The following is a 13,652-nucleotide window of genomic DNA, read 5'->3' as shown; positions in this document are numbered from 1 at the left end:
GCAGCAGGAACCTTGTTCAGCCAGGTTGATAAGCATATCAGGTGATCGTCAGTCAGTGTCCCAGCTTGCAAGACGTGATTCTGCTGGTTGGCTTGGTGGCCCTGGGGCCTTTCGTTTTGATTTGAAATCTTTCCTTTAGGTATGCCCGTTCAGAATTGTCCTTTTTGCACATATTTATGTTTAGTCACCATCTGAACAAATGATAATCTGCCTAGACTGGCGACCAAGAGGTCAAGTTCTAGTTATGGGTTTCGTAACAATATGCATTTGCGGGTGTTTCCCCCACAATGTACTTGAGTGTATGAAGGATTTCATTTGTGTGTGTACACTATTTCCCCAGTGTGTGTGTGTGTGTGTTGCAGTACCTCCAGGAATCCAGTGTAGGCGCGGACGGGGAGGTGGAACTTGGAGGCGTTGGTGACCAGCAGGATGTTGCTGTCGATGTGATTGGAGGGCCGGACGGGCTGGAAGTGGAGGGAGAAGATGTAGCGAGACTCCTGAGGGGGGATCAACACCGGCTCACTGAAGTTCTGCACCTGAGGAGGAGAACACGGGACCATTCATATATACGCTGCCACCTTAGGACACACTCGGAGGACAACAGAGCGGTTCAACACGTTTAATACTTGACAAACCAAAGTCCCCTCAGGGATCAATAAAGTAGCGAATTGTATTTAAGCTGGGTTGGAACAAAAGCCTGCAAGCTTTGAGTTTGCCAACAGCAACAGGCCTCTGGAACACGATACAGTTCATAACAGTTACTCACTAAGAACATGGTCTTGGCTTCATCTGGAAGGGACACGTCATGGATGCGGATGGCAAAGTGGAAGGTGTTGGTGAGGTGGATGGGCTTGACCACTGGCTCTAACACACTGTCTCTGATGTGGAACAATGTGACCGTATGGTCAAACCCCAAATACCTGACACAGAGATGGAGGAGAGTTAGTGGAGACGTTTCAAATGTTCCGAAATGGTGTAATAGTGATTCGTTAAAGTAAAAAAAATATATAAAAATACTTCTCTTTTCACTGGTTAAATAAACTACTTGTCATTGATATTGGTCAAGGAAACAGAAAAACCTACCCATCTAGAACTTCAGCTAGGTATGGGATTTCAAGTTTGGAGTAGCTTTTCTCTTTCGCTTTTACTGTTATTTTACCAGAGGACTGGGAAGCTTTTTGAACTTTCGATGCTGGAAATCAAAAAAACAAAACCGTGTCAAAACAGGTTGAAATAAAAAGGCAGAGGTGCAATATGCAGGAGAAATTCCAGAAGGTATGGGGAGTACTGAGCAATATAGCTCACTTACCATCAAAGCTAATACTGGCGACTTTGGTGTATCTATGTTCTCCAGCTTTTAGCGTGATGGCCTTGAAGTCTATTGTGATGGCATCGTTTGACGGCGTCGCTCGAACGCTCATTATTTGCACATCTTTTGCTCCGGAATTGAGAAGATGCAAATTCAACTGCTTTGGTCGATCTGTAAAACGTTTCAACAGAAAATACAATAAACTAATCAAATCACCCAAGAATCATTTTGAAACGTCCAAATCACTCAAATATTTGACAAAAGCCTGACCCATTGGAGAATGAGGGTATAAACGTGAAGTGAACACAGCACACCTTGTGAGCGTAGCGTTCCAAAGTCCAACATTTCTATTGAGGAGTAGATTCCTGGTGCTGAGGACAAAGACACACAGGATCAGGAGATGTCTCAATCAGCCAGTCACAGATAAGTATAGAAGTATTACTATTGGAAATGTATGGTGAGGCGTTGCTATTGGAAACATTGTTATTGGAAACATATGGTGTGAGGCGTTGCTATTGGAAACATTGTTATTGGAAACATATTGTGTGAGGCGTTGCTATTGGAAACGTACCCGAGGTGACCTCCACCTCTACAGGCAGGATGATGAACTCGTCCTGGTTGGAGGCGTTCGTTTTGATTCTGATGAAGGCCGTGTGGTTGTCTGCGTCTCTCGACGAGAAACTGGCTCTCATCACCCCCTTCGTCTCAAACGGGGGAATCTCCTGACAACCACACAGGAAGAAAGAACAGAAAAGACATGTTTAGTCCTTCTATTCAGGGGTCAAGTAGTTGCCCAATTAAAATTCCGTTCTGGTCAGGTATTTGTCTCAATTCCAATTCCAATGGTTCCAATTCTGCTCAATTCCAATTCTGCTTATGCTCAGTAACAGGATAATAATCTAAAAGCCCCCGACTGTCCTGATCTATACACACCCACAGATGGTGCGTTCCTCCCTGCTGCCCTGTGGGGAGCTCCAGGTGCAGGTCTCCTCCACTAGAGTACATCTCCACTACCTGCAGTGGCTCACTGTGTGGGTTGTGGATGTTTATGAGTGGAGAGAAACTGCTGTTGACTGGGACTCGGGCCCCGATGAACGGACGCAGCCTGTAGGGGTTGGGGATGCCCACACCAAACACCTGCAGGGGATAAGACACCAACAACATGAGACTCATGATCTACAGCAGGGACTAAGACTGAGGATCACAATGTCAACTGGTTTTCAAGTGGCAGGCAAGGGAGAAAAACAGCAGAAAATGCAACCCACAAAGGATCCTTATATACAGTGTCCAGGAACACACCTCCAGTAGAGAGACATATTGCAGAATTATTAGTATACAAAGTGACACATCATGTAAACATACACACCTGACATGTAAACACTCTGTGATTAATTATTAGTATAGATATGACATGATTCTTTAAACATATGTATTCATACACACCTGATATGTAAACACTCCATGATGCGAGGTATTAATAAATAAAGTATTCTCTACATTTCCTACTACTCGAGCGAGGAAGACCACATCAAACGACGTATTCCCCCCTGGTGGAATTATCTACAGGGAGAGAAGAGAAGGGATGGGATGGGATGAATTCACTGGAGAGAAAGAAAACAACAATTATCCAATCAAAAGATTGGAATCAAAAGGTCAAGCTACTTTTGGAACTGTAAATGTAACCAACCGATTAAGATCAGTCTTGGTTGTGATAAAGCAGTAAACATGAAGATTCTTGTCATGATGCCATAGATCGTTTTATAAGATACTGGAAGACAGCCAGACAAACAAATCTCTTTAACAATAAGATTTTTTAAAGACCAGGTGGAAAGAGGGCGTATTTTGCTCCAGCCAACATGCTTCCTTATTTTACTTGATTTTCCTGCTCTACTCTCAGGACTCAAACATGCTGAGCAGCAGTCACACCATTCACCATCTCCTCTGCTCAGGAGTGCACTGGATTCAAAGCTGTCATGAGTTTTACAATTCAGTTAAAAGGCCCAAGATGGCGGAATGTTGACAGTTGAGCACATGCCTCTTGTTTTTCAAAAAGTACAAAACCAGCACATGATACCCATAACAGCCAGGTCACATGGTCAGACTGACAGGCAGGGGAATCGGAATGGCCGGATAAATGAGCCTCTGTCCACCGACAAACACAGGGCTTATTCTTTCAGCCTCTGAACAAGCCATGCGTATGCCTGTAGAAGAGGAGACACCTCAAGACAGGAGACATCGGCTGTGTCCCAAACCAAAAGGAAGCTAGCTGCCTACCTGCCTGCTCCAAAAGGACCTACATTTGTAGGTAGCACTTTCCTCAGTAGGTAACTGACATTTAAGATGAAATTGGTAGGCAGCATTTAAAGGTGCCTTGGGATTGTGACACGCCAATTTTGACATCCTGCCTTGAAATGCTGCATCTTTGTGGAATGGGACACAGCCATAGGGTTATACTTATTAGCTACTCACCCTGTTTTGAAAGAATGATGCATGAAAATGTGCAGTTGTTGCTGATATAGATATCAAGCTTATTTCCTCTGCACTAGGATTGTGCAAATAAACTTTCTCCATTTTTGGCATTCCAACAGGCCTGGGAACAGGAAAAGAAACAATGTTGTGAAAGCTGTCGCACAAACATAGCTGTCGCACCAACATATAGCTGTCAGAAACACAGCCGTCAGAAACATATAGGCCTAATGGGGTCAAATGGAGCCTCAAAGAAAATCTGTTTTATTTCCATTTCCTTGTCTCTCCTAACAGATGTTGATAAAACGATCATGCTCCATGAGGCCTCTTCTCTTAACTGTGGAAATAGCCAGCAGATAAGAGCACGTTTAAAACGTATCAATGCCAAGTTGTCAAATGATCTGAGAAGGTGATGCACAGAATGTAAATCTCAACAAAGTGACAGGAAGAAAATAAACAGAATAGTTGATGGTTGAATTTGTCTGTATTATCAAATTGTATTGGTCGCATACACATATTTAGCAGATGTTATTGCGGGTGTAGCGAAATGCTTGTTAAACTAGGGCTGAGCGATATGACCAAAATATCATATAATATGGTATTTTCCACATTTGACAGTATTTTATGTTTTTGATTAATAAAAGTTCTACATTTGCTTTATAAGTAGTGTGTGACCCTACAGTTGCAACACATATATTCTAAATTATTTCAATAGGTCTTTCTCCATTCTGATTGTTTTATACTGTTCAATTCAACTTCAACCTAAAATAATTTCCTGCATTTCCATCAATTTCCACATTTCCTGGACTAATTTGAGATCATTTCCACACTGCCATGATATGGGCAAAAATACCAGGCCTTATTTTTAACCAAATGTTGCAATTGTGATTTAGATCAAAACACTTGGGTGAACTTTTAGAATCATGGAAAAATAATGTTTATTATAATTATATAGTTAGAATATAAAAGAGTGGGCACTTTGAATACAGTGTTGTTTGACATGACAACAAATGAAAATGCCATGGACGAGTTATTGTGACAGGGTAGGAACCAAAGTGATGTTCAGTGTTTCCTAGGGGACCCTATAATCTTTGGCTGCATTAAATCTTTATTCATATAGCCAACATATTCTTTGCCTATTCCTCTTTGATTTAGAAGATACTGTTGCACAAACAACATGCCGATTTAAGCCTCCACCAGTACTGGTATCAGGCTGTATTAGCTAGCTACGTTTGCTCTGACTCAGTACTTTAATTAGCTGGCTAACACAATTTAGCTTAAGTTGCTAAGAAAATACAAACTAGCTGTTTGCAGATGTAAGAATCAAACAAATAATGTAATTATAGAACGCTTGTGGATTTATATTAAGATCAGTGGCAACATCGTTGCATATGCTGCGTTGACCATGCAGTCTGAACGAAAGTGTTGTGGTCAAGCAATAACAAATGCACTCCTTGAGTGACAGGGGGTGGGACTAGGTCTGTGTGGAAAGCAGCATGGAGAGAGAGAGAGGAGAGGGATGACTCAAGTAGAGGAGTAAACTATAAAAATGGACGTTACACACACACACACACACACACACACACACACACACACATGGCATATCACATTTAACAAACCAAACATTCAAATACAGTTATAGAAGGTAAAGTGAAAACCCAAACCGGTATGTGCATAAATACCGGTATATAGTAAAATACAGTCTACCGCCCAGCCCTATGTTAAACACATGCCTGTCCACGTGTGGAAATTTGTTTTTGTTACATATCCCAACTCTCCCTGAGACACCCTCGGAGAGTGGGGTGAGACACCCTCGGAGAGTGGGGTGAGACACCCTCGGAGAGTGGGGTGAGACACCCTCGGAGAGTGGGGTGAGACACCCTCGGAGAGTGGGGTGAGACACCCTCGGAGAGTGGGGTGAGACACCCTCGGAGAGTGGGGTGAGACACCCTCGGAGAGTGGGGTGAGACACCCTCGGAGAGTGGGGTGAGACACCCTCGGAGAGTGGGGTGAGACACCCTCGGAGAGTGGGGTGAGACACCCTCGGAGAGTGGGGTGAGACACCCTCGGAGAGTGGGGTCACGGCCAGGGTCTGCCATTATCAACGGCGACCCAGGAGCAATTAGAGTTAAGTGCCTTGCTCAAGGGCACACTGACAGGTGGTTCACCTTGTTGGCTTGGGGATTCAAACTAGCTACCTTCACGGTTACTTGCCCAACGCTCTAAGCGCTAGGCTACTTGCAGGTGTATCTGTAGGTAGAGGAAGTTAACTCACTGTTCATGGAAGTCCAGCATTGGCGGCTCAAAGCGTATGGGCCTGCTGTTCCCTCTCTGTAAGGGTGAGCTGTGGGAGAAAAAGAGGAACCATAGTGAGGAAGAGAAGGGAAACAAGGACGACTTTTCATTAATGCTGCAGTCCTACTTCCTATTGCCTAACATGTAAAAAAAAAGTGTGTGTGTGTAACACAAATCAGGTTAACATGTAAAAGCTCAGGGCAACCGCCAAAACAAGACAGGAAACCTGCCAAACCTGCTTTGCAAAAACAAGTGATCTACTGCAAGGTTGTTTCCCCTATATCAATTTGACTGACTATGAGTACATATTGTAATTTCCCCCAAAAATAGTTTTTGCAAAGAAAATTGAAGTCAGAGATATGCATTAAACAGATATCATTGCATGTGTATTCAGCTCAGACAAACAAGATATTTCCATGAGAAACAAGGCACCCAAAAGGGAAACCGCTCCCTGCACACGCCACAGACAGTATGACTTCACTGAACAACACGTATAAGCCGACAGCACACAGGCAAGTCATAAAAAGGTGTCACTGTGGATCCATGACCAATGTTATGCAATGTCAGGAACTCATTTGCTTCTTAAGTAGGAGTGCAACAAGGAATATATGTTTTATTATTCCTTGTATTCCAAGGCCTACACTTGGAATACAAATGAATTCTATGAAGTCATAGTTGTACATTACAACTTAGTTGTGCTACTACTGTGGTCTTGTGTGTTCTAAGAGAGCGAGGCGGAAAAGAACTGCACATGCTCTTAATGTCGCTATGGGAGATTGACCTTCAACTGTGTAAATCACACATACCCCTCTGTCTGTGTGTTTACAGAGGAGCTCTACAACCAACCAGACCTCTCTCAGAATGACTCCTCCACTCCTGCATTTTGCAGCGTTTATAATTGTGTTTGAACATACATTTGCAGGTGGCGAACAATGCAGATGGTGTTCAGCTTATATTAATTGTAGATCATATTATTTAGAATGTAAACAGAGGTAAATTCCCTGTAGTTTTCCCCCTATAGCTTCAGAGTACAAACAAAGCCACATCATGCGTTGTTTAATGGTCATAATGGGCCACTGACTGACTGAAAAAGGCCCCCGTGGAACAGTCAATCACTCAAAATTCTTGAGGTTTCAAAATGCAAATACTAGGACATGGCTTTTCTGCGTGGCGTGCATTGGCCAACTTCTGATGTAGACTGAACGTTTTTTTTTAAACAATGTCAGCAGATAGATAGATGGGAGGCTTGGCGGTGTTAGTTCGCCGTGGGTGGAGAAGAGGTGCGACGTTTAGCCTATAAAAAAAGGAACAGATGCATTGTCAGTCAGCACCGTGACTAAAAAGCCACAAGCCATTTCCTGTTCCAACTAAGCAACTGAACAACGCAAAAGTCTCTTCTGCATATTATAGAGATTGCCTAGAGAACTTTAAACCTGCTGAATGCTGGCCAGGGGATAAAGTGAATCAGATAATGAATCTTCTGCATATTGTAGAGAAATGTAAAAGAAACCTAATGATACTGGCTGCTAGCCAGAAGAGGTGGAACCATGATAAATAGACACCTATTGCATTATATATAATAACTGGTGTCTAAGCCACGCAAAGACAAAAATTAAACGGAGAAAGGTTAATAAAATTAAGAAAACAGATTAACCACGTGTTACTAAATCTAATCTTGGCCTCAACACGATGCTGACTAGACAATGAATAACTACTATTTACAAGCTGAACACTACTCATCATCTGGAGAGAAACTACATACGCCACTGTGTTATTTCATGCTTTTGTGGTCAATCAGTCCTTGGTGTTGTGGACAGAAACCTCAAGTGAAAGTGAAAGGAAAATTGCCAGGCTTGCATATTTAACTTGTCTAGTTAAATAAAGGTTAAATAAAAGTTAACCATGAGGGCTCTTTCAACTGAATCGAAACTGATCTAAATAGCCAAAGCAGAACTTTGCTAAATTGCTAAATCTGTAGTGCTGGAAAAATTGTGTCTTGATAAACCATTTGTGAGATAATCTTCAGAGATTAATGACGAAGAGCAAACACGGCATCTCAGCTGTTAGAAACAGTAGACCAGACACTCCGGTGTAATAGAACAGGCACCTGCAGCCGTACCAGACAATAACCACAACATAAGGCTCTTCTGAGCACCGCCTGCATCCTCATACACACATGCTGCCTTGGAGTCTGGACATTGACCTTCATTATCAAGTCAGACTTTAAAAAAGACACATCCATACACAAGACACAATCCATTCACCACCTTGCTTTTCCATTTGTATTGATCTCTCAATTGAATCCCTTGCTCTTCAAGCAATTCACTTTATGCAGAGAGACCATTCAGTGCCATTTCATTTTATAATTAAATTAATTTCTTTACCTTTGGGACATCACTTCCTTCAACTGGGTTATACCAACTTTCTCCAATCTAAGCACTGGTTTAACCCAACACTTCTAGATAAGAGAGCTATAAACATAATTGCCCTTAGGGATGTTTACACAAACAATGGAGAGGAATCAAGTCAACTAAGAGGACAAAGGTGAACAGAGAGGGAGGCGTGAGGGGACTCCATTGGCATCGATATGAGCTGTTGCTATTAGGGCCTATCAGAATGAATACATAAAAAATAAAATGCAACATGGGGGGGAAAAAAGGTGTTGGTCCCATGTTTCATGAGCTGAAATAAAAGATCCCAGAAATGTTCCATACGCACAAAAAGCTTATTTCTTTCAAATTGTGTGCACAAATTAATTTACATCCCTGTTAGTGAGCATTTCTCCTTTGCCAAAATATTCCATCCACCTGACGTATATCAAGAAGCTCATTAAACAGAATGATCATTACACAGTTGCACCTTGTGCTGGGGGCAATAAAAGACCACTCTAAAACGTGTAGTTTGTCACACAACACCCCAGACATATCAAGTTGAGGGAGCATGCAATTGGCATGCTGACTGCAGGAATGTCCACCAGGGCTGTTGCCAGAAAGAGAAATTAACATTAAATTACCATAAGCGGCCTCCAACGTCATTTAAAAAAAATTGGTAGTACGTCCAACAGGCCTCACAACTGCATTCCTAGTCTGGTGAAATCCATATATTTGGTCCAAATTAATTAATTTAAATGGACCGATTTCCTTAAATTAACTGTAAGTCAGTAAAATCTGAATGTTGTGTGTTGTTCCATTGTTATATAATTGGTACAATAACTATCAACATATGATTAAAATTGTTATCCAGATTGCATTTTGGCAACATGTGTGTGTGTGAGATATATATATATATATATACACACACACATACATACACACAGAGTACCAGTCAAAAGTTGACACACCTACTCATTCCACCTACTCAACAGGTGTGCCTTGTTAAAAGTTCATTTGTGGAATTTATTTCCTTCTTAATGCATTTGAGACAATCAGAAGATAGCCCTATTTGGTAAAAGACCAAGTCCATATTATGGCAAGAACAGCTCAAATAAGCAAAGAGAAATGACAGTCCATCATTACTTTAAGACATGAAGGTCAGTCAATCCTGAAAATGTCAGGAACTTTGAACGTTTCTTCAAGTGCAGTCGCAAAAACCATCAAGCGCCATGATGAAACTGGATCTCATGAAGACCGCCACAGGAAAGGAAGACCCAGAGTTACCTCTGCTGCAGAGGATAAATTCATTAACGTTAACTGCACCTCAGATTGCAGTCCAAATAAATGCTTCACAGAATTCAAGTAACAGACATCTCAACATCAATTGTTCAGAGGAGACTGCGTGAAGCAGGCCTTCATGGTCAAATTGCTGCAAAGAAACCACTACTAAAAGGACATCAATAAGAAGAGACTCTCTTGGTCCAAAAAGCGCAAGCAATGGACATTAGACCGCAATGTCTCTGTGAGACGCAAAGTAGGTGAACGGATGATCTCCGCATATGTGGTTCCCACCTTGAAGCATGGAGGTGGTGGTGTGATGGTGCTTCGTTGGTGACACCGATTTATTTAGAATTCAAGGCACACTTAACCAGCATGTCTACCAGAGCATTCTGCAGCGATACGGCATCCCATCTGGTTTGCGCTTAGTGGGACTATCATTTGTTTTTCAACAGGACAATGACCTAAAACACACCTCCAGGCTGTATAAGGGCTATTTGACCAAGGAGAGTGATGGTGCTGCATCAGATGACCTGGCCTCCACAATCACTCTCTCAACCCAAATGAGGACTGCAGAGTGAAGGAAAAGCAGCCAACAAGTGCTCAGCATATGTGGGAACTCCTTGAAAAAACATTACAGGTGAAGCTGGTTGAGAGAATGCCAAGAGTGTGCAAAGCTGTCATCAAGGCAAAGGGTGGCTACTTTGAAGAATCTCAAATATACTTTGATTTTTTTTTCACACTTTTTTTGGTTACTACATGATTTCACGTTTTTTCATCGTTTTGACATTCTCTATTATTCTACAATGTAGAAAATAGTAAATACTGAGAGGAGATCCCTCTGTGAAACTTACTAAAACTCACATGATCCCATCCACCATTAATAGTCTGTTAGTTTCAGAGCAGATGAAGGAGAGTGAAAAAGGTGGAACGAGACACTTTCCGACCAAATATATTCATGTGAAGGAGCCACTAAAGCCCTGGAGAGAAGCACTCAAATATCCTAATCAAGGCCTGTGCTTTGGCTATTTTTACACTAATAGATTTTTACACCAAAACAGACCTAGGGCACACACAACGTCATGGGAAAGAAACCCTGCTGATGTTGACAATCGCCACGATGACGTGCTGCACTGTGGCCTTCCACCCCATCCATGTTTTCTGATGTGGTTCTCATGATGATCTGACCAACTTATTATGTCACGCCACATGTACTTCTGCCTGATGGGCGTGTGCCGCCGGTGTGGAGTGCACTGTGCAGATTGCGTTACTTTGTGACCCTAGCACAGAGACACAGATTGCCAAACAAGCCTGTTTAGTTCACCTGTGTGTGTGTTTACTTAAGGAAAGAGACAGGCCTCTGATCTGGAGAAACCTCATTGGCTGAGGGTGACGGTTAACCTGGCCTGAGGAATGTAAGGCAGGACACACACTGATTATTCAAGAGGATTAACATGTTTCAGACCGGTTCTTCTAAATGCCACCAAGGTTAAGTGTAGCGAACTGACACCTAGTTTGGCTGAAAACTTCACAACCGAGGTCTTCACAGGGTGAGACTTTATGGAATCCACTTCTCTCTTTTAACGATGATGTCTGTCCACATGCTATGCAAACCCAGTCCCCTCCTGATGTGATCCTAACACTGCCTTGGTGCAGGGGAGCTCTGATTGAGCCTCCTGAAAACTCTTAACATCCCTCCACTGTCTCCATAGTGACTAGGACACACACAGACCCACACCCTCCCGTCGTCTACCTCCAGTGAAACCCAGCAGCCAGTCGGCCAGCTCCACCTCCCAGCAGCCAGCTAACCAGCCCCACCTCCAAGAGCATGACTATGTTGATGGAAATGAGAACAAGGTGTGGCAACCGGAGGATCAGTCTCCTACGAACCCAAGCCGCTACAAATGGAATTGGCTAGCAGCCATAAAAACTCAGGCATAGATAAGCTGAGTATAGATGTGATTCTAATGCCAGGGTTTACCCTCCCATTTAGAGTCTATCTATCTATGTACGACTGGTGTTACATAAGGACGTTTAATGAATTAAGTGTTTACAGTCATTGTGGCCTGCAACAACAAATATTGTTCTCTCAGAGACAGTCATAGGTGCATTCAAAGAAAATAAAAAAATATACATCATACCTTTTTTGATGATATGAACCCAGGTGAAGGTCAGGCTCTATCTGTAAAACAAAGAAAAATCCTTGTCAGGTAACCATCAGATGAGCAGCAGGCGATCTTCATAGCTCTAGTCTGATATGACACGGCTCAAAAAGTAGGAACAAAAAGAAAGTTACCCCACTCCTAATGACATCATCAGAACAAACAAACCAGGTCTAGATGCAGAAAGTCGTAGGCAAATAAGTAAGACGTGCTGGTGCATGCAAATTTGAGCAGTACTGACATGATGTCATTTTGTTTTATAACAGCAGTCAAACTGATGTGTTTCCACCACAAAGGCCTTGTCTGACACCCATCAATTGAACCCAACACTGGTGCCCAATTTGCATTGGATTCAGAATGTGCTGTATTAACTCTATATCCAACTCACTGCTAATTGAAAAATTCATATTTTGCACTACAGTGATTCAAGCATCAAAACCAGCAAAAGCTTAACGTCTCTGACTATGGACCTCCTTCAATCAAATGGGCCGTGGCCATGTTTATGCAGCATCTCTATTTACACAACTACTGCCCTTGTTCATCTAGGACCATTTAACCTGTGAAGTGGTGGCAGTCTACCTGTTGTTTCTTACCATTCCCTCAACTTTTTTGCAATTCGGGGCCTATTTGATCATAGATAAAGAGGGGATGTTTATCTATTATGCAAACACTCCACAGGGGGTTTAAATGAGTTGAGCCCTCAACTGCTCTGTTAAGGCCAATCAGCACAGGTGCTCAGGTGAACAGTGGTGGAGAGAGGAGGGGTGACTGACTTTCAGAGCAGTGACATGTGGGATGGACAGTGGATACAAAGATGTGCTGACCCCGCCGGGCCGACCAGAGCTAGCTAGCCTCTATTACAGTGACATGTTTGTAAACTATGATATCTGGGTAGTATCACTGTCAATAATGTCCTTTTGGACATCTCACAGAAATCCTGTCTGTCATTTGTCTCGTCTGAAACAGTGAACAGCACACGACCAAGGACACCTGATAAACGCTAACCACAGACTATGTGGGTAAAAATACATATAGCAGAGAAAGTGAAAGTACAGCTTTGAGAAGATAGTGACCTCATCTTAATTTTTACAGCGATTATATTTGATTTCAAAGGCTGCTATTCACCTCGTGTTTACGGAGTAACTACATAGTAGCGTGATAGTGTGTTCAGCTGTGCATGTTGTATAGGGAGGGTCATGTGCCTGTCTGTGGTCGCTAGGAGGGAAGTGTAAGGAAACAGTGTCTTACCTGCAAGAGGCCTCCCTCGCCAAAGTGAAGTACCTCTAAGATTGTGTCTGATTGGATGAATGCTGTGGAGATACAATTTGTCAACAGTTATTAAAAGACCCCCCCATAATTACATTCTGCCGGATGTGGCAGAGTTGACTTGACAACTGTAAACAGAGCAGAAAACAGATGAAAATATCCATGTCTCTGTTATTATTTTCAGTGCATTCCTTAAACATGTCATGATTATGTTCAGCAATGCAGGAAACAGCCATACTTTAGACAGGAAGCATTTCAACTGTGGCATTTAAACTCAACCCACTACTGCTTCACACATTGAAACTGCTGGTGGAAACAGTTCTCCTTTTTGCCCTAGCTATAGGCTACATTTTTGTTTTTCAAAGTTACAGTTCATTGGATATGGGAAGGTGTACTAGGAAACGAATGCTTCCCTAAGCAACTGTAGCCATCTAGCTAGCTACTGTGATGTTGAATCCTAGTGAGGAATGGGCTTAATTCTGACTGTATGAAACAACGTTACTA

At 42.5% G+C, this 13,652-nt stretch overlaps 1 protein-coding gene across 1 annotated transcript in view; it reads right to left on the bottom strand.

The window, feature by feature from the left end:
• The window catches only part of tmem131 (transmembrane protein 131), a 31,197-nt gene that overhangs the window by 16,612 nt on the left and 933 nt on the right, over positions 1-13,652 (bottom strand). The window contains exons 2-13 of the mRNA XM_055930144.1: positions 13,131-13,192; positions 11,862-11,902; positions 6,051-6,119; positions 3,779-3,899; positions 2,753-2,869; positions 2,243-2,446; positions 1,881-2,031; positions 1,624-1,680; positions 1,310-1,480; positions 1,084-1,192; positions 767-920; positions 366-536 (exon numbers count right to left, since the gene is read on the bottom strand). Of these exons, the coding sequence (XP_055786119.1) occupies positions 366-536; positions 767-920; positions 1,084-1,192; positions 1,310-1,480; positions 1,624-1,680; positions 1,881-2,031; positions 2,243-2,446; positions 2,753-2,869; positions 3,779-3,899; positions 6,051-6,119; positions 11,862-11,902; positions 13,131-13,192 (1,427 nt within the window). The remainder of the gene's footprint in view (positions 1-365; positions 537-766; positions 921-1,083; positions 1,193-1,309; positions 1,481-1,623; positions 1,681-1,880; positions 2,032-2,242; positions 2,447-2,752; positions 2,870-3,778; positions 3,900-6,050; positions 6,120-11,861; positions 11,903-13,130; positions 13,193-13,652) is intronic.

This window comes from Salvelinus fontinalis, chromosome 7, assembly GCF_029448725.1.
Source record: "Salvelinus fontinalis isolate EN_2023a chromosome 7, ASM2944872v1, whole genome shotgun sequence".
Taxonomy (NCBI): Eukaryota; Metazoa; Chordata; class Actinopteri; order Salmoniformes; family Salmonidae; genus Salvelinus; species Salvelinus fontinalis.
The sequence above is the reverse complement of the archived record's forward strand: the minus strand, read 5'-3'. Positions and strand labels throughout refer to the sequence as shown.